The sequence below is a fragment of the Azolla caroliniana genome, unplaced genomic scaffold (assembly GCF_043228905.1).
Source record: "Azolla caroliniana isolate FFs.n. ecotype wild unplaced genomic scaffold, voAzoCaro1.0.p SCAF_3, whole genome shotgun sequence".
Lineage (NCBI taxonomy): Eukaryota > Viridiplantae > Streptophyta > Polypodiopsida > Salviniales > Salviniaceae > Azolla > Azolla caroliniana.
Genome location: NW_028230438.1, coordinates 2465591 through 2493404, shown reverse-complemented (window position 1 = coordinate 2493404; position 27814 = coordinate 2465591). Strand labels below are relative to the sequence as shown.

The window sequence follows — 27814 nt, the reverse complement described above, 5'->3', positions numbered from 1 at the left end:
ACTGATGTATTTCCTATCATTAATCAACAGAGAGCGGCACAATCAAATCTAACCAATTCGACTCACGAAAAGGAAAACTTTGTCTCTAAAATTAAGATCAAGCTTGCGAATAATATAAAGTAAAGAATGGCAGGGAGTATGTATTGAGAAAAGTTCCTGCACATCCACAAACCAATGATTTGACTTTTCTTGGTATACCCAGCTCATCCACATCCACGAGATTTCTGAGATTATTGAAGAATTGACTAAAAAACAGACTGGAATATTTGCTTTCTGTGTATAAATAAACTGGCATGATTATGGTCTCTCTCCATACCTATGATTCTGGCATTCTTATCTCCCCTTCTCTCTCTCACACTTTTCTCTCTGTTCTTATCTCCCGCAAGAAAAGACTTCTGCAAGAAAGCATCAAGAGAATATAAATTTGAATATCAACAAGAAGCTTAAGAGAATTTCAACAGGGAAATCAAGCTTGGACATAAAATGGATCAGTCTCAATCCATTTCTGAAGAAAACAAATGGAGACAAGACATGATAATAAGGATCAATAAGGCCACTGATGCTACTGATGATGGTATACGGCTGTTCCCGGAGATTTCGAAGCCGCCAAAAGCATTAGTGGATGTGAAGCCAGAGTCATATCGGCCTCAGATCCTGACCATCGGACCATTGCATGAAATGCTTAGTGGGAGCTCTGTTCTTTATGATGTTAAGGCATCGTGTGTGAATAAATTCATGAAAGCACATGAGATATCAGATGTGGAAGAGCTCATGAAACGCCTCTTCTATGACCCTTCTGATCTTCACAATCACTATTCAGATCTTCCCGAATACAGTTCTGAGACCCTCCAACTTTTGATCACCGTCGATACCATCGTCATTCGTGAATTCCTTCGGTTCATTCCAACTTCTTGGGATGCCATACTCGAGGAACACACCCAGTTCTGCAAAATCAACAACAATAACATCACATTCAAACAAGCAGTCAGGGACTTGTTTGTGATGGGCAACCAAATTCCCATGCCATTACTAAAGAAGCTGATTGAGGCATTTCCAGAGAAACCCAAAAATGAAGGGGATGAACTTCAGAAAGAATCGTTTTATGCTGTTGCAGCAATTGATCCATTCTTTGTCGTCGAGACCTTCACCGTAGAGTTTGTGCAGAGTTTTCAAATTCCCGATTTTCGGCTTTGCAGTCATCTACTTGATTGCCTATATGTTTGGGTCTGCAGGGAGCCATTACAAAAGAATGGAAGCGACACCATGAATTTATGCAGCATCCCACAACTATGCAATCTTTTCTGGAGGAAACAAGAACCTCGACAGAAAACTATCTTTGGCAATCGTCTGCCAACAGCATCTCGGCTCTCGAAAGCCGGCATACGGTTCCGGATGATTGTAGGCAGCATATCGGTGATGAAATATGACAAGACAAACCTTCGATTCGATCTTCCACGGCTTATCGTGAATGACAGGACAGAGGATGTGTTGAGGAACCTCCTTGCACATGAACAAACCTCCAAAAGTAATGGTGATTTCACTAAGTATGTTGCCATCATGGACTCCCTCATCAACACTCCGGAGGATGTAGCGATCTTGACAAAGGCGCAAGTGATAGAGAATTACTTGGGGAGTGATGAGAAGCTGGTGGAGATGTGGAACAACATGTGCACCAATGTCCACATTCGAGCATGTGAGAGATGGGACGACATGACACACGATGTATTAGATGACTATGAGAATCGTGGGCGTTCCATGGCTATGAGAAGTATTTTTCTCAGCCATGGCTAATGATTTCGCTGCTTGTGGTGTTTCTACTGCTCCTATCCTCATTATCGGAGACCCGCTATTACCAATTTCAAGACTTAACCATTAGACCTCCATCAAATCTTAGGCCATAATTAAGGGAGCTTTGTTATTTCTGTTGTTTTTCATTCATTTGTAATCTCATTGTCTGTTATTTCCGTTATTTTTGCATTTGGAGTGAGAAGGATTATGAATTCTATGAACTCATAAAAACATGGCCAAACATGGAAGTTAGGATCCCATATTGTACACATACATGATAAATAATTGATGATTACTGTATTACTGAGTATCTTGTTACAAGCATTTGTTAAATAAGCAACCACCTTGTCTTTTCCCCTATTAAAATAAAGTACAATTTGTATGAGTCTCATTAGACAATCATGTTATCTTTTAATGCATCACAACTATTTAGTCTATATCATTAGTATAGAGTGCCCAGTAGTGGCCACATAGTGCATATCTAAATATTTCCACAAGAGGTCATTCCTCTGCAGAAATATAAGCTAGTAATTTGTACACAAATGCCACTTTTTTGATTCCCTTTCCATAACATGCCACAAACCCATGGGGCTTTTTTAACCCTCTTTGTTTGTGGTATGGTGAATCTTTGTGGTGAAGTCTACCATAAAATAACCACAATATTAACAATTGACGGACAACACAAATAACCATTTGGTAGGATGAAAGTCAGACTGTAGACTTCTAAATAGCTAGAGTTAAGAAAGAGACATTATAGGTTCATTATTTGATGTTGATAAATGTGGTCTATATTGTTCAAATCGTCATTCAATTTACTCCAATCATTGGACAACAACAAGTGTTACAAGTCCCTCAACAATCTCACATGGAATGTAAGCTCATTAAAGTGGAAAGTGGCGATGTAATTGCTGACACTTTGGATAGGTTGGGTTGTAGACAATAAGAATTGATGAATGAAGATGGTCTCGACAGTGTCCATAATTCATGCTAAGATTGATCACATACATCAAATCAATGAATCCATAGGTCCATCTAATAGTACAAAGAAAAACTCCATGGCGGACATGATATCAAAGGCAAGGAAAGAAGATCCGAGTGACATGGTGTCAAAAGATGAAGATGTCACTCTCAAATTCTTTAAGGTGGCACCACCGGCATATGATGCTAACATCTCCCGATACAGGGCTCACAAGTACATTATCCAATCGATTTGTTGCATGCTGAATAACACAAGCATCAGGACAAACAATAACAATGTCACCATCACTGTGGCTATTGTAGGGTCATTTTTCTTGTTGTCATTAGTTCCATTCTTTTGCTCCCTCGTCTTCTTTCAACAATCTCTTTCCTAGTGATTTGGACCACCACAATAACTCCATGAAAAGTCTTTCTTAAGGTCTTTACTATTTTTGGAATTACACCACCCTTTAAAGTTATTGGGGTTGTTTTCTTGACCAAGACTCTATACTGAAAGCTAGATTCACAGTCTTTTTGTTGTGTTTTATTTTCTACAACTCACACGAAGGCATGTTTTATTATTAATAATAATATTATTTTCTATTTAGAGAATGTTTTATTATTAATATTATTATGAAGGCATGTTTTATTATTAATATTATTATTATTTTCTATTTAGAGGCATGTTTTATTATTAATATTAATATTATTTTCTATTTAGAGAATGTTTTATTATTAATATTAATATTATTTTCTATTTAGAGATATACCATCTGGTACGGGTGTGAGACACATGTGTAGGATTATCTCTAGGAGATATGATGAGACTTGTGTAGGATTATCTCTAGGAGATATGATGAGACTCGCACCACGTTCGATCATGCAACTTGTTTGTAGACAAGCTACATTCACCATCTTCATCGTCAAAACAGTTCGATCATGCAACTTGTAGAAAAGCTACATTCACCATCTTCATCGTCAAAACAACCAACATTATCGTCATTGTCACCACTATCTTTCATCGTCATCACTTACTTGCACAAACCACCCTTCTACGTCATTGCCACCATCTTTCATCACCACTTACGGGCACAAACCACCCTTGCATCATTGCCACTATCTTCGTCGTCGTCACTTATGGGCACAGACTGCCTTTTTAGGTACCACATGTCTGTTGGTGCGGGGAGACTTGAACCTCCAACCTGGCGGTTGGAGTGTCCCCCCATTACCATTACACCAACACATTAGTGGGCTTCATTAAGAAGACTTGACTTAAGTGTACCAATGTTAGCTGCTTTCCTTGTGGTGTTGAGTTCCCTAGTGTCAGCACAAGTGTTTCCCAACTATCTCGGAGAGACCCTAACAATAATAAACCCACTACCTCATCTGCTAGAGGTATTTCTAAAGACATAGTTTGATTCAAGTGCTCAACCATACTAGAGTTATCACGATATCTCAGCCTTACCATCTTTTTGAATAGAGAGACTCTATTCAGAACATTCTTGGTTTCAAACATACTTTCTATTTTTTTCCACAATATATTTGCTTTCGCCTCAACATCAAAGTTGTTGTACAGACTTATGGCTATGAATCAACATCTTATGTATGCACTTGTTTTTAGATGCATGACTTCCCAAGTCGATGCATCTTTTTTATTTTATTTGTCCAGACCACACTGTACATGCAACCACAAGTCTTTGCATAACAAAATGTCGCGCATCTTTGACTTCCATATTGTGTAGTTTGGTCTAATCAAGCTAATCATCCACGAAAAGATTCATCCATATTCCAATCTTGTGCGGGAGGTATGAACCTCCGCTCTTACTCCACTTGCTGGGAATACTCTAGGATGAATCTGGATTAGCTTAGACCACTAGCTCAGTTAACAATAGAAGCAACCAAACCAAAAATGATAGTACACCAAATTTTACGTGGAGACCCAAATTGGGAAAAACCATGGGAAACTTAGGTTCCAAATAATTTTACTAGATTTTGAGTACAACCGAGTACAACCTCTCTAGTTTTCTTTAAAGGAATACATATGCCTCAAGGCAACAACCTTGGCAACAATCTTCACCCTATTGGGTGGAATAAACAACAAAAATGTAGAAATGCAAAATAAAAAAGAGAACAAGGAACTTGATACAAAAGGATAAGAAACGTGTTGTATGGTCATTGGTTCTTGACGACATGAACAACCACTCACAAATCTTTATCTTCTCTTCTACAGAATGCTCTCTTCTTGCTCTCGTGCTCTCTAGGTGTATCTCTTGATTTGTTGCTTTCTGTTCTATCTTTTCTGTTTCCCACACTCTCGATGTTCTTTCCTTTCTTTTGTGCGTGCCCTCTCCTAGTCACAACTTTTTTCTTTTGTGCAACATCTCTTTTTGTTCCTATATACATACATAGATATATATGTTTAGTTATTCATTCCTTTATTTATATATTTATTTATTTATTCAAAAATAAATATAACCATCACTTTCTTTTTGGTCATTAGCTGATTCGGTCACTCAATCAACAAAATAGTAAACTTAGAGCATTTCTGCTTTACATTGTAGTTCTAACTTCTTATTTGTTCATAAGTCTCCTATATTTCAACTTTCTTCTTCCCAAATTATGATCTGTGTGGCATTCAGATTTTGTTACGAGTTTCCATCCGAGATTAAATACCGACAATAACATAATTGTTAGGTTTTTTATGTCCACATTAATATGTAAATGGAATGGGCCTTAGACGCCGAAAACTTGTTTTTTTTAAAATAGTGTGAAAGTGTGTTAAAAAGGGGGAAATTGAGCATTTTCTCTACTGTAATTGAGAAAAACTGATTTCAGAGAGCCCCTACTCTCTTTCTTAGCTTATTCCTTCAATCTTTCTCAAGTACACCAGCACACTCACACATTTGGACATCACCGCCTCCGTCATCAACCACGTGCTCTGAGTTTTGGTGGTTTTTGTGTCTTTTTTGTTGAGTTCATATTTTTGGAGAAAACATCATATTCCTTGATTGCTCATAGTACTCTCTAACTTGTTTAGAGTAGAACGTTGGTGTATTAGGTTTATTTTGATAGTGAATTAGTTCAGGACTAGGTCCCGTGATTTTATCTCTTTTGAGGGTTTTCCATGTTAAAATTTGTGGTGTATTGTGCATAGAATCTGTTGTGTATCTTTCTTGTTTCTTTTTTTTAAAGTCTTGCACACCATATTTCTATTTTACATAAGTGTTTAAGTGCTACTAAGTTTCGGATCAAGTGGTATCAGAGCCGAGGTTGAGCACTTCTTATGGAGGAAATGTTTTCCACAATGGTTTGCTTGAATGGCACCAACTACCACAAATGGAACGGTAACATGAAAGATCTTCTTTTTGTGAAAAATCTACACTTACCTGTTTATTCAGATGCAAAACCAGAGAGCAAAAGCATCGAGGAATTACTTTTCGAGAACCAACAGGTATGTGGTTTTATTCGACAATGGGTGGAAAATAATGTCTTAAACCATATTGTGAATGAAACGAATGCCAAAGCTCTATGGAATAAACTCGAAACATTGTATACATCAAATATAGGTAACAATAAGTTATTTTTGCTTAAACAAGCAATGCATTTAGTGTATAAAGAAGGTGATTCGATTTTAGATCATCTAAATGAATTTCAAGGATGTTTTGACCAACGTTTTGGTATGGGAGTGAAATTTGATGATGATATTTATGCATTATGGTTGTTAAACACTCAACCGACATATTAGATGATGATGGCTATTGCAGCATCTTCAATGAGGGACAATGGAAACTCACTGAGGGCTCATTGGTTGTAGCTTGTGGTAAGAAATGCTCTAGTTTGTATTTATTACAAGCATCTATCTCTACTAATCTTGTGAATGCAGCTAAAAGCAACAATATGTCAGAGCTATGGCATAAAAGGTTATCTCATATTAGTGAGAAGGGGACAATGGAAACTCACTGAGGGCTCATTGGTTGTAGCTTGTGGTAAGAAATGCTCTAGTTTGTATTTATTACAAGCATCTATCTCTACTAATCTTGTGAATGCAGCTAAAAGCAACAATATGTCAGAGCTATGGCATAAAAGGTTATCTCATATTAGTGAGAAGGGGCTTGATTGTCTAGCAAAGAAAAGCTTGCTTCCGGGTCTAAAAGATGCCAAGATAGACATGTGCAATCATTGTGTGGTAGGAAAGCAAAGAAGAGGCGTGTTCAAACAACATTCTTCTTCAAGAAAGGAAGAGGTACTTGAGTTGGTACATTCAGATGTTTGTGGTCCTTTAAAGGTAAAATCAATAGGTGGTGCACTTTACTTTGTTACTTTTATTGATGACTATTCTAGGAAACTTTGGATTCAAACATTGAAAACTAAGGACCAAGTATTTAATGTGCTCAAAGAATTTCATGCTTTTGTAGAAAGAGAGATAAGAAAAAAGTTGAAATGCATCCGCACTGACAATGGTGGGGAATACCTTGGAGCTTTCGATGCATACTGTCGAGAGCATGGGATTAAGCATCAAAGGACACCACCAAAAACCCCACAACTAAACGGCTTGGCGGAAAGGATGAATAGGACTCTAGTTGAAAGAGTTCGATGCTTGCTCTCGACGAAGTTATCCAAATCCTTTTGGGGTGAGGCTTTGAGTACCATTGCACATGTTATTAACCTATCTCCTACTGTTGCATTGCAAGGTGACGTTCTTAATAGAGGTTTCATATGATCATTTACGTGTGTTTGGGTGTAAATGCTTTGTACATATACCTAAAGATGAACGGTCTAAATTCGATGTTAAATCTAAAGAATGTATTTTCATTGGTTATGACCAAGATGAGTTTGGTTACAGATGTTATGACCCAATAGAAAGCAAGCTTCTTCGAAGTTGTGATGTGGTATTCATTGAGGATCAAACTATCCAAGATATTGAGAAGGTCAAAGAATCTAACACTCAAGAAGATGGTGGGCTTATTGATTTTAACCCGATTTCTAGGACCAAAGATGCTGCATCTCCAAGATGCTACATATGGAGATGCTTCCCAACAAGATGAAAACCGTGAGGATGTTGATGAACCAGGTATTATAAATAATAGGGTTGAAGCTAATCATGATGAAATTTTACCTCATCAGATTTGGGTTTAAGTCAACTAACTTATATGATATTTTGTGACAGGCAAAGTGCAATAGATTTAAGCAAGAACTCGATGTACCATTGTTACGGGCATGACCATATAATATCCCATGGTGAGAATTTACCGTAGTATTCTATACACGTGGATAAGTGTGAGGGTTAAACAAGAGTGTAAAGAAAGGGAGAATTACTTTTAATCCTCGAGATTGAGACAACCCATTAGGCCAAGTGTGAACTTGCCTGGGGGCCTTGGATATCGCTATAAATAAGAGGCCTAGTTACCCTCATTTGATCATCTTGTTGACTACGTCGAGACGGGGACGCCGATCGAGGCTCGAGTCCGTTTCGATCCCTTCGCTCGGGGGTGGTCGGGTGGATCGACACCCTTCGTTCTCTCTCTCCTTTCTACCTATCTATCTATCTTTTATCCTTATTTTATGCTTACATTAGTTCATGTGTCTAATTGTTGGTATCCGAGCTCATGTTCTAATGTTTCTTTTGTTGTCTTTTGTCTTCATGATTGATGGGGATCGATTGATGTGCGGTCACCCTTGATCCACACAACGATCAACAAAGAACTTCGGTAACTCTTTCCTTAGTTTTTTTCTATTTTTTCTTCTCCCATCGAATCATGTATATAGTGTATTTGTAATTTTTTCATTAATGCAATGATGTTGTAGTGGTAATCAATTGGTTGTATAAAACATTTACATATGTGTATGAGGTCAATACCTCATTTGACATATATTGTGTTGTCTAGAGGACAAAAATGTAAAATTAGGAAATTAACAAACGGCGGTAGTGTAACCGAGTAAGAAGGAACGCCGAGTCCGAGTATCACGGGCCACCGACGGCTCGACTGTGTATTAGGGGAAATGTTATTTAAACAAGGTCGAGCACCTCATGGGGGGGGGCAGAAAATATAGGTGGAAACACTAGCTTAGTCCATCGTAACTAGATAATCCTGTAAGGTCACAGGCCGTAGACCGTGTTCTGTAATCCTTTTGGTGTTGCAGTAATATATCTGATTTGTGCCCATTTTGCTCCATGAGTCTGTGTTTTCTCTCGTGTTTTTTTTTTAATTAAGCGTCGCCCACGCCTATCAAGATCTCGCTAGTGTTTTATCTCTGATCATTTTCTCCCTCACGACGCCTCTGTTACGAGCCTTCACGTATCACGCCCTTGGATACCGATAGCCGCAAGTCTATCGAAGGTGTTCACCCAAAGGAACGGGTAACACAATTTGGCACGCCCGGTTACAGCTGTGAGTGCACAGCGAACTTCGTTGAAGGTAACCACCAGCCGCCGTTACGTCGCCCCCTCGCACCACGAGGTCTCGGCCACCTGCCCGACGCCCTGAGCCAGTCGAAGGATCTTCCGACTCGGCGGTCACTGACCAATCTTTTCCCGAGCAATCAGAGGCTTCCCCAGTGCAATCCTCGCCACCGGACACTTGATCGCGAGTTGATTCACCACCAAAACCCCCGCCGAGCCCTCCGGAAGTCAATCAACCGGAACTAAACCCTTTCCTGGTGCTACCAGAAGACCCAGAGTACGACATCATGCCGTACCCATACCCACGATACACCAACGGACCAGACGCGGAGTCACACATTCGTGCCTTCATATCCACGTGGCAGGCGAACCACTCAACGCGCCGCCTCACGCTGGCCGAAATCGATGCCTCAAAGGTTGCTGAGTTCACACTCTCCCTCGATGGACCGGCCGCACGATGGTACTCTCGCCTTGAACTAGGAGAGGGAACCACCTTCCAAATCGTGCGCACAAAGTTCCTTGAACTTTTTCATCGCGAGGTGCCCAAACGGGAACTGCTACAACAATTCTTCTCGATATGCCAAGAACCGCATGGAACGGAGTCGTGATGTGGCATTTCTAGTGCGAGAAAAAGTCAAAAATTGAGGATCCACACACATTTCACGAATACTTGTAAAAATGAAAATAAATAAACCTAGGTCACAATGGCATTGAGTGCATGTAGAGGGTTGCAAGTAGGATTTGAACCTTGCACCTCTAAGATAAGAGGCAATTACCTTACCACTAAAGCTACTACTAAGTGCTTTAGATATTCTATATTTCTTTCTCATATTCAGTATTCCGTAGGAAACAAACGAATGACCAATATGATATGACCATCATCATCACCATCAATAATATAAGCTTCTATTTCTTCTTCTTCGCATCTATCTTGTAATTATTTATCTACTTCTGAAAGTGTACAATCTTCAATCTTCTCAAGTGTAATAGGTCTTCCTCCAATCTTACATTCACATCGTCCTCTTCTCAATACCTTGACGGACATCCTCTTGGTCCAAAACCCCGGTGGTCCCGCTCAAGCGAAGCACGCTCGCACGCGCATCTTCACGACAACGGTCGCGCAGTTCACGATCCGGTTCCAAGATCTATACCGACAAGTGGCAGACGATGTCTCGGCACAACATATACTGGACACTTTCCTGTCCAGTTTACGAGAGCCTCTCCGAACGACTCTCGCACTTACAAATTTTGCCAACCAAACTATCGAGGAAGTCATAGCGCGAGTCCTCGCCCTCGATCGATCCCAACATGGCGCGGCCTTCTCTATGACCTCCCTACAGAATGCCCTTCCACAGGAGGACAACCGCTTTCACCAAGCCCTCCAATGCACGATCTGTTCAGGCTCGGGTCACCTAGATCTTGATTGCCCTCATCGCCCACAGTGTCCAATTTGCCAATCGCGATCTCACACCGTCGAACAATGCGAGTACAACATGCTCAATCGCACTACGACCGCACCAGTTCGCCAGATCGAACCCAGGAAAACGTACTCTTGACAGGATGAGCGTAATTCCTACCGAGACAACGATAACGATCGACCACGATCACCGGATAGACGACGCTGGGACAACGATTACCGTTGAGATGACCGCCGGGATCGCTATCGCGACGACCGGAACGACGATTATGATCGTTACGACGATGATCGGGATGACAGGTATGATCGGAGGAACTCACGTAATGATCGGCGAAACGGAAACCGCAACTCACGCAACAATAGAAGGAACAATGACAACAGCCGACGAGATGCTCCTCCAAACGACCAGAGGAACACCAATGCACCTTGGACCAACTCACCACCAAACGGGACAGGGAATCAACCGCAACAGCTCCCACACACGGACCGAGCTGACACCAGCAACTCGGCCAACGTTACGTGTTTTAAATGTAACCAACTCGGCCACTATGCCACGCAATGCCCAACAACCGACTGTGGCAAAGCACTTGCGGTGAACAATATCATGGCCGATGTTCAAACTGTCACTACCCGGAGTAAAGTGCAGACTACAAAGTGGCAAATCCAAGATGAAGTCCGTCAGGCAGCAAAAGAATGGATTGACACGGCCAATAAAAAGAATGTCGTGCGCATGCAAACTGACGTGAGAGACGTGCCCAGCGAAGCACCACAAACCTCGGTACCATCCACGTCGACAGAGGACGACCAACTATGGGATGTTCTTACCAACTCCCGCAACTCCCTGCCCCTACATAAACTGTTACCACTCATGCCGAGATTTCGGGACACCCTGGCAGCACTCCAAGCCAATACTAAGCCCATGACACCACCGGTACACCTCACCGAAGCAGGCACAGGTCCACCAGTCATGGATTCTCAGAACCTAGCCGTGCGAATCATCATTAAGGGCCAGGACCTGCACGGATGCATCATCGACGGCGGATCCGACGTAAACGTTATTAGTGAGTCAACGTGTCACAACCTTGGCCTGAATCAATGGGAACCATGCCCCTTTTGGCTTCGGATGGCCAACACCCGCTCCGTTCGCCCCATTGGTTTAATCTGCCATCTCGATTTCACACTCGGAGGCCACATGTTCATGATCTCGGCCGTCGTACTAAGACTGGAGACACAAGGCGCCTACCCAATGTTACTAGGTCGACCATGGTTGCGTACAGCGAATATCAAGCAACATTGGCAACGCAACATGATCTCGTTCCGAAGAGGCAAGACAAAAGTCCGAATCATCACTGAAGAACGAGTCCCCGTCGCCCTCAACACGTCGCCGTTATACGCGGAAGGGGTCCATATGCTTGACGGTTTGGCCGATGAGGAGGTCGATAACTTCCTAGATGATCATCCCACGATCATCCCTCTCTTTGAAATCAATGCCTTACCAACCATCGAGCCACCTAAAGACGAGGAAGTCACGGAGGAATCACCACCCCAAGATGAACCAGATCCAACCACAGTTGCCGAGCTACGCCATGCTCGGGACGCTTTCGAACGCGAACTCGCCATTTCACAACGAGTCAAAGCATCAACCCTGGAAACAATAAACCTCGGCTCGGACGAGAATCCCCGTATGTTACAAATTGCCAATAATCTACCAACCGGAGAACGGGCATCCCTCGTACGATTGCTCATCGACTACTAGGATGTTTTCTCTTGGTCTTACACCGATATGAAGGGGCTGGATCCTCAATACTACCAACATCAAATCCACCTCGTACTCGACACTCGCCCGGTTCAACAGAGGCGCTACAGGATGAACCCCAACTACGCCGCTAAAGTCAAAGAGGAAATCGACAAACTACTACGAGTGGGCTTCATTCACCCTGTTAAACGGGCCACGTGGTTGAGCTTGATCGTAGTAGTCCCAAAGAAGAATGGAAAAATCCGCGTCTGCGTCGACTATCGGAAGCTTAACGCAGCAACAGTCACTGACGGTTTCCCTCTCCCCTTCACGAACAGTGTCCTCGACAGGGTAGCCGGCCACGAATGCTACAGTTTCCTCGATGGGTTCAGCGGCTATAACCAGATACGAATGCACCCGAACGATCAGGAGAAAACCGCTTTTGTCACGGAATGGGGTGTTTTGGTAGCAGAAGTAATGATGTTCGGTCTAAAAACGGCGCCGGCTATGTTCCAGCACATCATTACCGAAATCTTTCATGACTACATCCCGGCGTTCATGCAAGTATTTCTCGACGATTTCGCCGTGTATGGCCATCGACGGGAACACATGACCTAGTTACGACTCTGCCTGGACCGATGTTGCCAAGCTCGATTGAGCTTAAACCCGGCGAAATGCGCGTTCTTAGTTACCAGCAGCAACCTTCTCGGCCACATTGTCAGTCAAGAAGGCATCGCTATGGACCCGGATAAAGTAAAGGCCATCTTGACCGCTTCCGCACCCTCAAACGCTAAGGCACTAAGCTGATTTTTGGGACAGATCCGGTGACACAACCGAATGATACGACACGTGGCCCATTTCGCGACACCTTTACACGCGGCAGTCCATCACCTTCCCTTCCAATGGACGTCAATCGAGGACATGGCCTATCAGACCCTGAAACTAATGCTCTCACATGCCCCGATGGTCCTGCCTCCATTTTGGTCTGAACCGTTTCATGTCTTCGTAGATGCTTCAGACATCGCCATCGGAAGTGCCCTGATGCAATGCACACCCCCGAATTGGTATAGGCCCGTTTACTACGCCAGCCGACGGCTCTCGACCGCAGAAAAGAATTACTCCACCATCGAGTGGGAGACCCTCGGTATGATTTATAGCATCAATAAATTCCGGCATTACCTCTTGGGCCGGAAGTTTACCTTTCACGTGGATCACCCGACCCTTCTTTATTTGGTCAATAAACAAGCCCTCACCGGATGGTTGGCTCGGTGGATGCTCCTACTCCAAGAGTTTGACTTCCAGATTCAGCATCGACCCGGGGTACAACACGCCGTCGCCGACTAGTTGAGCCGTCTTGAGTCAGGGGAACCGGCGAAAACAACGTACGACGAGCTACCGGACGCCAACCTATTTAACCTGATCACGATGCCAGACGATAACGAAGATGAATGGATCACGGAGATGACCCATTTTCTCACTACCGGTTTACTTCCCGAGCACATGCCCCTTGACACGAGAAAACGTCTAGCAGTGCGTGGCCGGAATTTTTGCCTCGTCTCGGACATTCTCTACCACCAAGGCTCAGACGGCATATGACGCCGAGCGATTCGGCAATTCGAGAAGAACGCCGTTCTTCAAGAGGCCCACCAGGGAATAGCTGGGGGGCACTACGCCAGGGATTCCATGGAAAGGAAGATTTGGCAAAGTGGATTGTGGTGGCCGACAACGAAGAGAGACGCTCACGAGTTTTGCCGGCAGTGCGATTTGTGCCAACGATTGGGGCAACCAATGGAACAGTCACGCATCCCACACCAGCCGATTCTTCCGTTGGACCCATTTCAAAAATGGGGTTTGGATTTTGTAGGCCCTTTCAAACCACCTGCGTCCCGTACAGGGAATATGTATATTATCGTTGCCACAGACTACTGCACCAAATGGGTCGAGTCTAAAGCTCTTCGAGACAACATGGCGGCATCCACGGCTAAATTCGTGTATGAGCATCTTTGGTGCTGTTACGGATGCCCAATCGAGCTCGTTAGTGACCAAGGTGGGCACTTCATCAATCATATAATACGTGAGCTTACACACCACTACGCGGTGGTGCACAAGAAAAGCACACCATACTACCCGCAGGCGAACGGCTTGGCGGAATCGACCAATAAAATCCTCCAAACCATACTGAAGAAGATCGTCAATGAAAACAGGACCGATTGGGATGACAAACTCCAGAGCGCGTTGTGGGCGTATCGTACGATTTTCAAAACCAGCATCCAATCAACCCCCTTTCGAATGGTGTTCGGGTTAGAAGCTGTAATGCCCGTCGAGGTCCAAGTCCCGAGCCTCCGAGTTCAAGTCAAAGCATGGCTCCCCGAGGCCCAATCCGAGCAATACCGGCTGGAACAACTCCTCGAACTCGGCGAAGACAGGATAGAGAGTATGGTCCAACTCGAACAATGCCAACGACAACGCAAGGCTTTCGTGGATCGACATCGAAACGGGCTAGAGGAGCTCACCATCAGCAAACCGGTTCTTCTTTTTCAAACACGACTCGGGTCAATGCCGGGCAAATTAAGATTTCGGTGGACCGGTCCATTTTGGATTATCGACGAGTTCAACGGGACGTTCCAGCTCGGCACACTCGCCGGCGACACTGTCAAATGCTGGGCCAATGGTTTCTGACTTCGACCATATCGAGGCACTACACCACCCAACCCGTTTACCGAGCCAAACGACACAAACGAGTTTCGGGAGACCCCCACGGAGGAGGCCACGTGTCCGCCTTAATAAGGACTCACCCATTTTTAATTAATAAAGTAGGTAGGATTAATCATAGTTTAACCGTCGATTAGCTATACCTACACCACCCACCTAGGCACCCACAATTTAGGAGCACCCCTAGCCACCTCTCATTTAGTACCTATTTAAGCACATGCACTCACCTTCAGCACATGCACTCGTAGCACCCCACTCACCTTCAGGACACGTGGCGCTAGTCACTTATTATGGCACCCACGACTCAGAATCTTCAGGATTCGCTTCGGGGACAAAACCCTAGGAGGAAGTTACTAAAACCGTTTCCAAAACGAAGCACATACACAGAAGTTCATTATCGCTTCCAACCTCCATAGCTCTCAAGCTCAGAAGCCCCTTCTCGCTCTCATTGCTCTAAACGCTCTTGCTCTGAAGCCCTCTTTTGCTCTCATAGCCCCTCTGCCAAGCTTCCCCTTCCTGCTGTTCCTCCGTTGTCTCGCCCTCGCCTCATCACTCTTGCTCACTCTTCCACACAGTCAAACCCCGTCTCCATCTCCACCATGCCTCTTACCGCTTCAACAGAAACCCGCGCCTGGCTCCAGGAACGAGGAATGGGCGGTTACCTGAAGATCATCGATGCCACCGCACACCCGGATGCCCAAGGAGTGGCTAAACGTATTTGTCCCGAAGCCATCACCAACAACGTGCTTCGGGCTGCTTTGGACCTACAACGGGGAGGGGACCATGAGGTCAACATACCCCTGGCATCGAAGCTGAAAGAGTACTTCGGTGAGTACTCAGCCTCAGGGAAGGCATATCGCACGTATGGCGGTCCCAACAGAGCTTTCGGGGAGATTGCTCGTATATTGATGGAGTATGCGTTCGTGCATACGAACCCGACGAGCATGCCGCAGAACAAGGCAGCCATCATCATCAGCGCGTATGAAGGAAACAGAGTCGATTGGGGAATCATCATAGGCGAAGGACTCCGCACCGCCTTAGCCTCATTCTAGTCAGGTAAGAAGATGTTGTCTGTTCTTACCCACTTTTTGATGGTTCTATACCCACCCTCCTCTCTTCCTTCCCCTCGGACACTCACGTCCCCACCACCACCACGAAGACAGAGACAGAAATTGGTTGCCATCAGCCACGAAGCATGGGAGGAGCCCACATCGCCTTCACCTCCGGCCACCGACCAAAACCCCGCATCAGCACCACCACCCAACCAACCCCAACAAAAAAGGGTAGTTTCCGAGACCTACCAAGAATGGGAGGAGGAGATAGCCAGGGAGGACAACACGGCAGACGATGTCACCATTCGACAGCCAACGCCGCATCCCTCGGTAACTCCCCCAGGGCTTAGCCCACGCCCCAACACACATCAGACATCACCTCCATGACCCCAGAAAAGGAAGCAGGCGGAGGAAACGACACCATCGACCCCGGAACCCCAAACCCAGCCGAGCAAGAGAAGACGACTCAACCGAGAGTCCTCGGCAGAACAGAAAGAGCCACAACACGAGCAAGCCTTAGTTGTCAGCTAGAGCAACCTGGCCATCATCCCTGAGGAGGCATCGTTGAACCAGGGAAAGATCGAGAATGGGCAGACTACGCAGATCTCGGAGGATGAAGTCCTCGGTTATAAAGACCTCCCCGCAGAGGCTTACGAATTTAGCGCGCTCCTATGCCTCGGTACGACATTCGAGCTGGTCGACTTCCTCACCAGAGCCCAAGTCGCGGCAACCGCTCGAATGGCGGAAGAGCACGCCGAAACAAAAATGATTCGACGCGCGCTATTAGGTGAAATTGAGCCCCAGGACGACAAGGCTTTACAAAAAATAGGGAGGAAGAAGCAGGCAAAACAGGCCGCTCTCCTCATGGAGGTCCCCGAGTTGAACACGGCCCTTATCGAGGCATATAGGGACCTGGATCGCACTACGCGGGCAGCCAAAGACTTGGCCCGAAAGATAAAAACAGCCCAAAAACAGGCTAAGGTGGCTAGGGAATTATGGCACGCTGTGAAACAGAAACTAGCAGCCTGGGAGCAAAACCGGCCGGAACAACAACTCTTGAGCCTTCCAGCCACGACCACCGAGGCCCTCCCAGCCCCTCCACGCATAACAATGATAGATGAAAGCACCGTCACGGATTCAATCGTTACAAATGGTCAATGCCTGCACAACAACCGAGGCGGCCACGCCAATGGTGAAGACCGAGATACCACCCCCTAGTCCACCCAAGGAGGTGGCAACCCAGACAGAACCCCCGCTCCGGGATTACCGAGCGGAGCTTAAAGAAGAGCAATGGCGGACCGAGAGACACGAACAACGGCATCAAGAGGCCATGGCTCGCTTAAAAGAAGAAGCTTCGAAACATATAGCTGAGATTAGAGCCCAGGCCGACCAAAGGATACACGAGTAGAACGAAGCACTGGGCCGGGTACAAGCGTAAGCCGCGGGCAAAGAAGCAGAACTCAAAAGCAAGCTGGAGGAATACGCGGCCACAGTGGCAGAGAAAGAGAAGGATGTCCTAGACCTACAGGCCGTGCTCGACAATGTGAAAGACTGGAACCACCGGCAAGAGGAAAGAAATCGCCAACGGGAGGAGAAAATGATCGCGGAGAATGCCGAGCTGCAGAGTCAGCGTACGACCCTTAAAGAAATGGCTAACGAGTTTTTCATCAAATGCAAGCTACTTTCGGAGCAAAAAGACGAATTATCTGATTCCTACTTCGCCCTACAAGAAAAGAGCATCGTCGAACGGGAACAGGTCCGGGCCGCGTGTCAAAAAGAATGGGAGAAAGCTATCGAAGAGCTCACAAAGCATTACGAGCAGTCTATCCAGCTCGTAACCGCGGACGCAAAGAACACTCAAGCCACCTATGAACTACTCGCAAAAAAGCTTCAGGCCGAGGTCAACGGCTTAAAAGAGGAATTGGCATCCGTCCGAGCACAACCCGGCATGGATGAGACACGCATCAGAATACTGATCGAGAAACAGCGCCAACACCTCACCAAAAAGGTCGAGGAAACATTAAGTTGCGCAAGAGAAGAATGGGCAGCCCAAGCTGCCGAATTGCATATTTTACGCGCCGACGCCGAGAACCGACGGAAGGAGGGTCGCAGCTTTTACAAAATGGACGAAGCCAGGATACAAAACCTCTGTGCAGATTTAAACGAGGATTACAGATCCTGGGCAAAATCTCACACCGCGGCAATCGAGCAAATACTGGAGGACTTCAACGACGATCAGATGCTGTTTCGCTTGGAAGCAGAAGCCTTCGAACGAGAACGACTTGCAGCCATCCCGACCAGCCCTCCAGCGGCCACAGAGCAGAAGGAAGAACCTCCCAGTGAGGAGATCACGAACACGGCACAGGAGGAACTCGTCCCGACCAACAGACCGCCCGAGGACGCCCACACGGTACCAGATCCAGTCAAAGTAGAGGTCAGCGCCCTCGAACCCACACCACCACCAGAAGAATCGGCCGCACCTGAGACGGACGCCCGAGAGGATATGACACCCCCGGACCAAACTTAACCCCCCGCACCGACAATCCAACCAAACCACTCTGCCACCACCCGAACCCTGAAAACATCCTCGACATCTTAGAAGAGAAATGAAAGGAGCGCCTAAGAGGAAATTTTTGTAATGTTGTTAGTATTTTGTAAGTCGTGGGCCTGACGAACAAGGTCCTGTCCCACGGGCGTGCCAGGTGTTGTTCAGAGGACAGAAATGTAAAATTAGGAAATTAGCAAACGGCGGTAGTGTAACCGAGTAAGAAGGAACACCGAGTCCGAGTATCACGGGCCACCAACGGCTCGGCTGTGTATTAGGGGAAACGTTATTTAAACAAGGTCGAGCACCTCAGGGGGGAGGGGGCAGAAAATATAGACGGAAGCCCTAGCTTAGTCCATCGTAACTAGATAATCCTGTAAGGTCACCGGCCGTAGGCCGTGTTCTGTAATCCTTTTGGTGTTGTAGTAATAGATCTGATTTGTGCCCATTTTGCTCCATGAGTCTGTGTTTTCTCTCGTGTTTTGTTTTGAATTAAGCGCCGTCGACGCCTATCAAGATCTCGCTAGTGTTTTATCTCTGATCATTTTCTCCCTCACGACGCCTCTGTTACGAGCCTTCACGTACCACGCCCTTGGATACCGATAGTCGTAGGTCTATAGAAGGTGTTCACCCAAAGGAACGGGTAACATATTGAATATGTGATTAGTGTCGTATGCACACGAGATTAATACTTCAATTATGTATTACTCTCACATACATATGTTAAGTATGCGTATGAGGTCAATACATCGATTTCGTTGTCAATGATATGCGTTTGGTCTTGTATGCATGAGAGGTCAAATGTGTGTTTTACATGAAGAAGAAGATGTCGCTACCTTCTGATCAACCTAGGAGGCAGCCATGGATGATGCAACTACCGTCGTCAATTGTATCTCAGAAGACATCAAGATTAGATTAGTACTAAGCAAACTCCCCGAAGCTTGGGGAACATTCATCACTATGCATACTAGCTTTAAATAAAAAAGTTCACCAAAAACCCAAAAACCTTTAAATGAAACCTATAAACTAGAGTTTTAGAACCAAACTAAACTAAAACTGGACCATTTTTTATAACCCAAACCAAACCCTTAAAATTTTTTGGAACTGATAAACTGCTAAACCATTTAAAACCATAGCTTAACGGTTTAATTTGGTTTAAGCCGAAACTGCGCCCATTGATAGTACTAATGTGATTTTGGTACTATTATGTTTGATAGATATTATGAAGCTTGATCCAAAGTATGTAGAACTAATAGCTTTGTCCTAGGCTCCTAAGATTACCAAATAACTTAGTATTGGTAAATGTAGCTACATAAAAATAAAAGAAAAATAGAATTTCATTACAAGTGTGCTATAATTTGTTATAAGTGTTGAGAAAGTTTAAAAGTGCTAAAATTCTACACAAAAAAGAACCATGCAATATTTGAAACATCTCAACCCGTCATTTGACCACAGAAGGGTAGTTCTTCTAGCCAATTTTGAAATTCCCACACTTGATGAGGCAATTACGACTATGATACAAGAGGAGAGTAGAATGAAGTTGCTCTCTGCGATCGACACTAATGGTATCAAATTCAAGTGGAAGTGAAAATCGAAAATGCTACAATTGTGGTGAAGCTACTCATTTAAAGAATGCTTGCCCTAAACCATCGAAGGAGAGAGAATATAGAGGACGTGGACAAACTAGAGGTCGTGGTCGAGGGGGCCGAAGAGGTGCAAGAGGAGGTCGCCAAGCAAACTTGATGGTAGCAAGGAACTAAGGTGGTGTTCACCGAAGAGGATCAAGCTCTCTTAAAAAGACTTAGGAGGACGCAAAGAGCCGCAAATGATACTTCATTCATGTCAAGAGGTAACATTCCCCCTATGCTTATTCAACCACAAGTACTGGCAACACAAATACTCTTGGCTCTACACGAGAATGGATAATTGATTCTGGTGTATCTAGGCATGTGACAGGTAATGCTAGTGAATTCTCCTCGTATACTCACTTATCAATGCCAAAAAGCATTCAAATTGCTAACGATACAACACAACCTATAGTGGGTATAGGTAAAGTAAAATGTACCCACTCTATGACATTGTCTAATGTGTTGTATGCTCCTTCTTTCCCAGTAAACTTATTATCCATAAGTTCTATCATAAGTTCTATCTTTCCCATGTGTTGTTTCTTTTGATAATCCCAAGGTGATATTCCAGGAGAAAGGGACAAGTCGGAGAGTTGGGATTGGCACATGGCATTGCGGACTATGGTATTTGGATCGTGAAGGGCTAGATTCCGCATTAACATCTATGGTAGAGGGAATAGATGTAAGGGGATCTAAAATGAGTTATGAGGAATTGTTGATACTTTACCACCAACATATGGGACATACCACTTATGACATTTTGAGTCGGGTGTATCCACACCTTTTTGAAAAGTCTAATAATACAAAACTTGTTTGTGATGCATATGAATTTGGTAAACTTACTAAAATCTCATATGCTAGTTCAGGTCATAGAAGTTCCCATGCATTTTATGTAATACACTGCAATGTTTGGGGACCATGTTCCACAAGTTCTATTAATGGATATAGAATCTATTTTGTCTCTTTCATTGACTGTTTCTCTTGTGTGACTTGGTTATATTTGATGAGGAAATAGAATGAAGTATTTGCTTGTTTTAAATATTTTCATAGAGAAGTTGAAACTCAATATGGTGTAGTAGTAAAAGTGTTGAGGTCTGATAATGGAACAGAGTATGCTAACATGACATTGAGGGCATACCTCTCAGATCAAGCAATACAACATCAAACTACATGCCCATATACATCAAAACAAAACGGATTAAGAATTGACATCTTCTAGAGGTAACGAGAAGCATGATGATCTCTATGAATGTTCCAAAGCAGTTGTGGGAGAGGCAGTTTTGACAGCTACCACATTGATCAATAGAATGCCCTCTAGAGTATTGGAGTGGAAGTCTCCATGTGAGTTGTTGCAAGGCGATAAGTCTGCAATCCTTCCTTTGAAGGTGTTTGGATGTGTGTGTTTTGTAATGGACAATAGACCATCTATAGGAAAACTTGATCCTAAAGCTATAAAATGTGTATTTGTGGCATACTCTACCACACAAAAAAACTATGTTTGTTGGAGTCCAATAGAGAAGAGATTAGTCAGAGCGATATTATAAACAAGGGGTAGCTTCACCCTTTGATGACTTAATTGAGATTGAAAATATGAGGGAAGGAGATAATGGTGAGAGGTTGCCAAAAACAGGATCAATTCCTTTATTGATCCCTACATCAGTTGAGAAAGAAGTGAGCGTAGGAGGTACGGAAGAAGAAGGAAACGAAGACGAGGAGCCTATATGTGTTGGGACTCAAGTTGAGGGGGAGCTAAAGGTGTATACATCTTCAGGAGGAGGCAGAAAGAAGGAAATATGAACACATCTTCAATGCCACATTTGCCATCAAGTTCCATGTCCCGACGTGCCTCTATTTCTGAAATACCTATAGAACTCCCAAACCCAGAAATCACAAGTGATATGATTTCCTCTCTTGCTCCTACATAGATTAGGAGAACCCCTCGCAGTAATGCTAGAGTCCCTCCTGATCGTTACGGTTTTCCTCATGATATTGCTCAGTTAATCTCTTATTCTAATATATCAGCTACACATAGAGCATTTATTGCATCATTAGACTCTGTCACTTTAACCAAGTGTTGGCAGGTTGCTAAAGAAGATTCAAAACGGAAAACAACCATGCAAGAAGAATTCAGAGCTCTTGAGAAGAACAAAACTTGGGAGATTGTGTCACTACCATCAAGAAAGAAGGCGGTTGGGTGCAAATGGGTGTTTACAAAAAAATAGACCCCAGAGAGAAAAATAGATCGATACAAGGCATGATTGGTGGCTAAAGGATATAGTCAGAAATATGGCATTGACTACGATGAGACTTTTGCACCTGTGGCAAAGATGAGCACTGTTAGAACACTTATTTGCTTAGCAGTGAATACGGATTGGAAATTACATCAATTAGATATAAAAAATGCATTCCTTCATGGAGAGTTGATGGAGGAAGTGTACATGGATGTCCCCCTAGGTTTTGGTACAATTCAAACAATAGGTAAAGTTTGTAGACTAAGGAAGTCGCTTTATGGACTGAAGCAATCTCCTCGAGCCTAGTTTGACAGGTTAAGAACGGCTATGGTGGGTATGGGATACCAACAAACGAATGCAAACCATACAGTATTTTTTCGAAAACACAAGGAGCATACTACATTACTTGCTCTATATGTGTATGATATACTTATCACGAGTAACGATGAAGGAGAAATTGCCCAATTGAAGGTGCAAATGGGTAAAGAGTTTGAGGTGAAGGATCTAGGATTTCTACGATACTTTCTTGGAATTGAGGTAGCTCGTGGAGCAGGAGGAGTTGTTCTATCTCAACGAAAATATGTATTAGGTCTTCTCATAGAAACTAGAATGTTGGCTTATAGGACCGTAGCTTCTCCAATCAAGGAAAAGATCAAGCTAACTGAACTTACAGGAGAGAAAGTTGATCGTGAAAGGTAACAAAGATTGGTAGGTCGGTTGATTTGTTTGACTCACACCCGTCTAGATATTTCATTTGCAGCAAGTGTGGTAAGTCTCTACATGCATGCTCCGAGGAAAGATCATATGGATGCAGTGTACCATATTCTGAGATATCTCAAAGGTGCCCCGAGGAAGGGATTAATCTTTAGAAAGCATGGTCATTTTAACATTGAGGGCTATTGTGATTCTGATTGGGCCAGTTGTGGTGATGATAGGAAATCCACATCAGGATACTACATGTTTGTTGGAGGCAATCTGGTCTCTTGGAAGAGTAAGAAACAGTCAATAGTAGCAAGGTCAACAGTCGCAACAGAGTATAGGGCTATTGCTATAGGAGCTGCGGAGATGTCATGGCTGACAACTCTCCTAGTAGAACTAAAGGTGAATCAAGAAAATCAGATGATCTTGTGGTGTGACAATAAGTCAACAGTCAACATTGCCAACAATCCGGTACAACATGATAGAACCAAGCACATCGAAATCGACAGATTCTTTATCAAGGAAAAGCTTGATAATGGAGTATTAAAATTGGGTCATGTTTCTACTGAACATCAAGCAGCAGATTGTCTTACAAAGGGACTTCGGCCAGTAAGTCTTACTAGATTGTGTGACAAGATGGGCTTCGTGGATAGTTTTTGCCCATCTTGAGGGGGGAGTGTTGAGAATGTTTAAAAGTTATAACGGCTAGCCCAACGACTAGCTAGTTCCAGTAGCTAGTTAGCTCAAAAGCCAAATCTTGGCCTTTATAAAGAGGAACTTTCTCCTCATGTAAATATGAGCGATCTTTTTATTTTCTTCCTCCTGTTGTGACATACCAATGTATATTACTGAACAGATGTGCCTTCTCATGTTTCTTTAATAAGTTACCCATAAGAGAAGTAATTAAAATAGGGGAAAATTATATCCATTAATGATGATGGACAATTTGCCAATTGATGTGTAAATAGCTTGAAGCCATCAACAAGATGATTAAACCTTGATATGGCACCATAGCCTAGGCCATCTATATCCTGAATAAAAATAAATGCAGGCAATTCAACACAAATTTTTGGAAGGTATACCAAATAAATCATTTCAATATATTATCAATACGAGAAGGATGCATCTACGTGAAATAATGTAGACAACAGTTTTCTCACTATGTTCATCAAATTGAAAGGCCACTTCAAATCATTCAATCCAAACTATGCGGGTTGCTTCGAATTTCTTCATAGCCGGCTACTTTATTACATTTATTGACCTATATGGGCTGCTTTGAATACCTTTAAACGAATATTTTATTACATTTATTTATGACTTCAAAAGGTTGCCTATAAATTTACTTGATCATGAATAAGGTCGAACCTTTACACCAATATTTTATTACATTTATTTATGACTTCAAAAGGTTGACTATAAATTTACTTCATCATGAATAAGGTTAATGCTGTCCATGCCTTCATAACATGTAAAGTACTTGCCAAAAGTTAATATCAATCTCTTCCTCATGCTCAACATTAGGGATGGTCTTTATATTTGGTTGTGTTGCAACATCTTGGAAAAGCAAACGGTAAACATTTCTTCATGTTACTAGGACCAAATTTCGTATTAAAGCGTTGTCTTGTCTTAGATGAGTGGATTCAGTTGTCATCAAACAAAGTATGCACAAAATATTCAAATATAGAGAACTTTTGGAAATCCATAAAATATAGGGCATCACGTCAAATGCATATTCTACTACATTGTTTGACTATCCACAAAATCCACTGCATTCCTATACTAGTTAAGGCTAATCGGTTTCCCCAAATCGATTAAGCATAAACCGGTAGCCACGTTGATAATGCTCTAACCGGTTTGACCAAAACGGTTCAGTTTGGCTTGAGCCATTCCGAAGTGAGCCCAATCACAGTTAAGGAACATGAAGCCTGAACTGAACCGAATCGAATCGGCAACCACAAGCCGCTCTTAACTCTTAGTTCGAAGCTATTCTTATCTATATGGTCTGTTTGCTCTCTTTAATTATATACCAATGTTTTGTCTTTTGTTTTTTTCCTTCTTTCTCTCATTCATCAATCAGTTTCATGTTTTCTTCTTTTGTAGCAGTCGGCTCCATCTAGCCGTTCTGGGAGGGTAAAACATGATCTCTGTAGCATGAAATGATGAGGTAGACGAAAACCCGCACCTTCAGATTCTTCTAAACAGGATAGACACCATGGATCTACAGGAGCAACCTTAGAGGTTCCTGGGACTTTTTATTCCTATGACTTTTTATTCCTAGGATAGTGACATGGATTCCTTGTAGGCCAATAATGCAGTGCTAGGTTACTTTCAACTTTCAATACATTTGACTTAGAAATCAATTAATCACAATTGTTTTTGCCTATATTTCGCAATATGGAATCGCGAGTTAGAGCAAACTATCATTAATCCATTTATAAATAAGTATGCTACAAGATACTAAAATATGGGCGGATTTTAAAATTATACAGCTAGAAAATGATTTAAAATTATACAGCTAGAATATACATCCACGAGATTTCTGAAATTATAGAAGAATTGACTATAAAACAGACTGGAATATTTGCTTTCTGTGTATAAATAATCTGGCATGATTATGGTCTCTCTCCATACCTATGATTCTGGCATTCTTATCTCCCCTTCCCTCTCTCTTATTTTTCTTTCTGTTCTTATCTCCCGCAAGAAAAGACTTCTGCAAGAAAGCATTAAGAGAATATCAATTTGAATATCAACAAGAAGTTTAAGGGAATTTCAACAAGGAACTCAAGCTTATGGATCAATCTGAATCCATTTCTGAAGAAAACAAATGGAGACAAGACATGATAATAAGGATCAATAAGGCCACTGATGCTACTGATGATGGTATACGGCTGTTCACGGAGATTTCGAAGCCGCCAAAAGCATTAGTGGATGTGAAGCCAGAGTCATATCGGCCTCAGATCCTGACCATCGGACCGTTGCATGAAATGCTTAGTGGGAGCTCTGTTCTTTATGATGTTAAGGCATCGTGTGTGAATAAATTCATGAAAGCACATGACATATCAGATGTGGAAGAGCTCATGAAACGCCTCTTCTATGACCCTTCTGATCTTCACAATCACTATTCAGATCTTCCCCAATACAGTTCTGAGACCCTCCAACTTTTGATCACCGTCGATACCATTGTCATTCGTGAATTCCTTCGGTTTATTCCAACTGCATGGAATTTCTTACTCAAGGAACACACGCAGTTCTGCAAGATCTGCAACAATAACATCACATTCAACCAAGCAGTCAGGGACTTGTTTGTGATGGGCAACCAAATTCCCATGCCATTTCTAAAGAAGCTGATTGAGGCATTTCCAGAGAAAACCAAAATCGAAGGGGATGAACTTCAGCAAGAAGCGATTTATGCTGTTGCAACAATTGATCCATTCCTTGTCGTCGAGACCTTCACCGCAGAGTTTGTGAAGAGTTTTGAAATTCCCGATTTTCGGCTTTGCAGTCATCTACTTGATTGCCTATATGTTTGGGTCTGCAGGGAGCCATTACAAAAGAATGGAAGCGACGCCATGAATTTATGTAGCATCCCACAACTATGCAATCTTTTCTGGAGGAAGCAAGAACCTCAACAGAAAACTATCTTTGGCGATCGTCTGCCAACAGCATCTCGGCTCTCAAAAGCCGGCATCCGGTTCAGGGTGATTGTAGGCAGCATATCGGTGATGAAATACGACAAGACAAACCTTCGATTCGATCTTCCACGGCTTATCGTGAATGACAGGACAGAGGATGTGTTGAGGAACCTCCTTGCACATGAACAAACCTCCAAAAGTAATGGTGATTTCACTAAGTATGTTGCCATCATGGACTCGCTCATCGACACTCCGGAGGATGTAGCGATCTTGACAAAGGCGCAGGTGATAGAGAATTACTTGGGGAGTGATGAGAAGCTGGTGGAGATGTGGAACAACATGTGCACCAATGTCGACATTCGAGCATGTGAGAGATGGGACAACATGACACACGATGTATTAGATGACTATGAGAATCGTGGGCGTTCCATGGCTATGAGAAGTATTTTTCTCAGCCATGGCTAATGATTTCGCTCCTTGTGGTGTTTCTACTGCTCCTATCCTCATTATTGGAGACCGGCTATTACCCATTCCAAGCCTTAACTTAACCATCGGACCTCCATCAAATCTTGGGCCAAAATTTTGGGAGCTTTGTTATTTCTGTAGTTTTACATTCATTTGGAATTCATGGTATGTTATTTCCGTTATTTTTGCATTTGGAGTGACAAGGAATAAGAATTCTATGGACTCATAAAAACATGGCCAAACATGGAAGCTAGGATCCCATATTGTACACATATATGATAAATAATTGATGATTAATGTATTATTGAGTAATATCTTGTGACAAGCATTTGTTAAATAAGCAATCATCTTGTCTTTTCCCTTATTAAACTGAAGCACAATTTGTATGAGTCTCATTAGACAATGATGTTATCTTTTAATGCATCACAACTATTTAGTCTATAACATTAGTATAGAGTGCCCAGTCGTGGCCACATAGTGCATATCGAATATTTGCACAAGAGGTCATTCCTCTTTGCAGAAATATAAGCTAGTAATTTGTACACAAATGCCACCT

The 27814-nt window shown here is 43.2% G+C and overlaps 2 protein-coding genes across 2 annotated transcripts; both read left to right on the top strand.

The window, feature by feature from the left end:
* The first annotated feature begins 266 nt into the window (after positions 1-266).
* LOC147865852 (putative UPF0481 protein At3g02645) lies at positions 267-27559 on the top strand. The gene is made up of 2 exons (XM_087316199.1): positions 267-1941; positions 27456-27559. The coding sequence occupies exon 1, from the start codon at positions 484-486 to the stop codon at positions 1789-1791; it is 1308 nt and encodes a 435-aa protein (XP_087172325.1). The 5' UTR covers positions 267-483; the 3' UTR covers positions 1792-1941; positions 27456-27559.
* Positions 25766-27559, top strand: LOC147865851 (putative UPF0481 protein At3g02645). The gene has a single exon (XM_087316198.1). It carries the CDS (start codon positions 25951-25953, stop codon positions 27256-27258), a length of 1308 nt encoding a protein of 435 aa, XP_087172324.1. The 5' UTR covers positions 25766-25950; the 3' UTR covers positions 27259-27559.
* Positions 27560-27814: the final 255 nt, after the last annotated feature.

What these genes read in the sequence shown, in the direction of transcription:
- LOC147865852 (XM_087316199.1), top strand. Translation starts at nt 484, where the DNA reads ATGGATCAGTCTCAATCCATTTCTGAAGAAAACAAATGGAGACAAGAC.
- LOC147865851 (XM_087316198.1), top strand. Translation starts at nt 25,951, where the DNA reads ATGGATCAATCTGAATCCATTTCTGAAGAAAACAAATGGAGACAAGAC.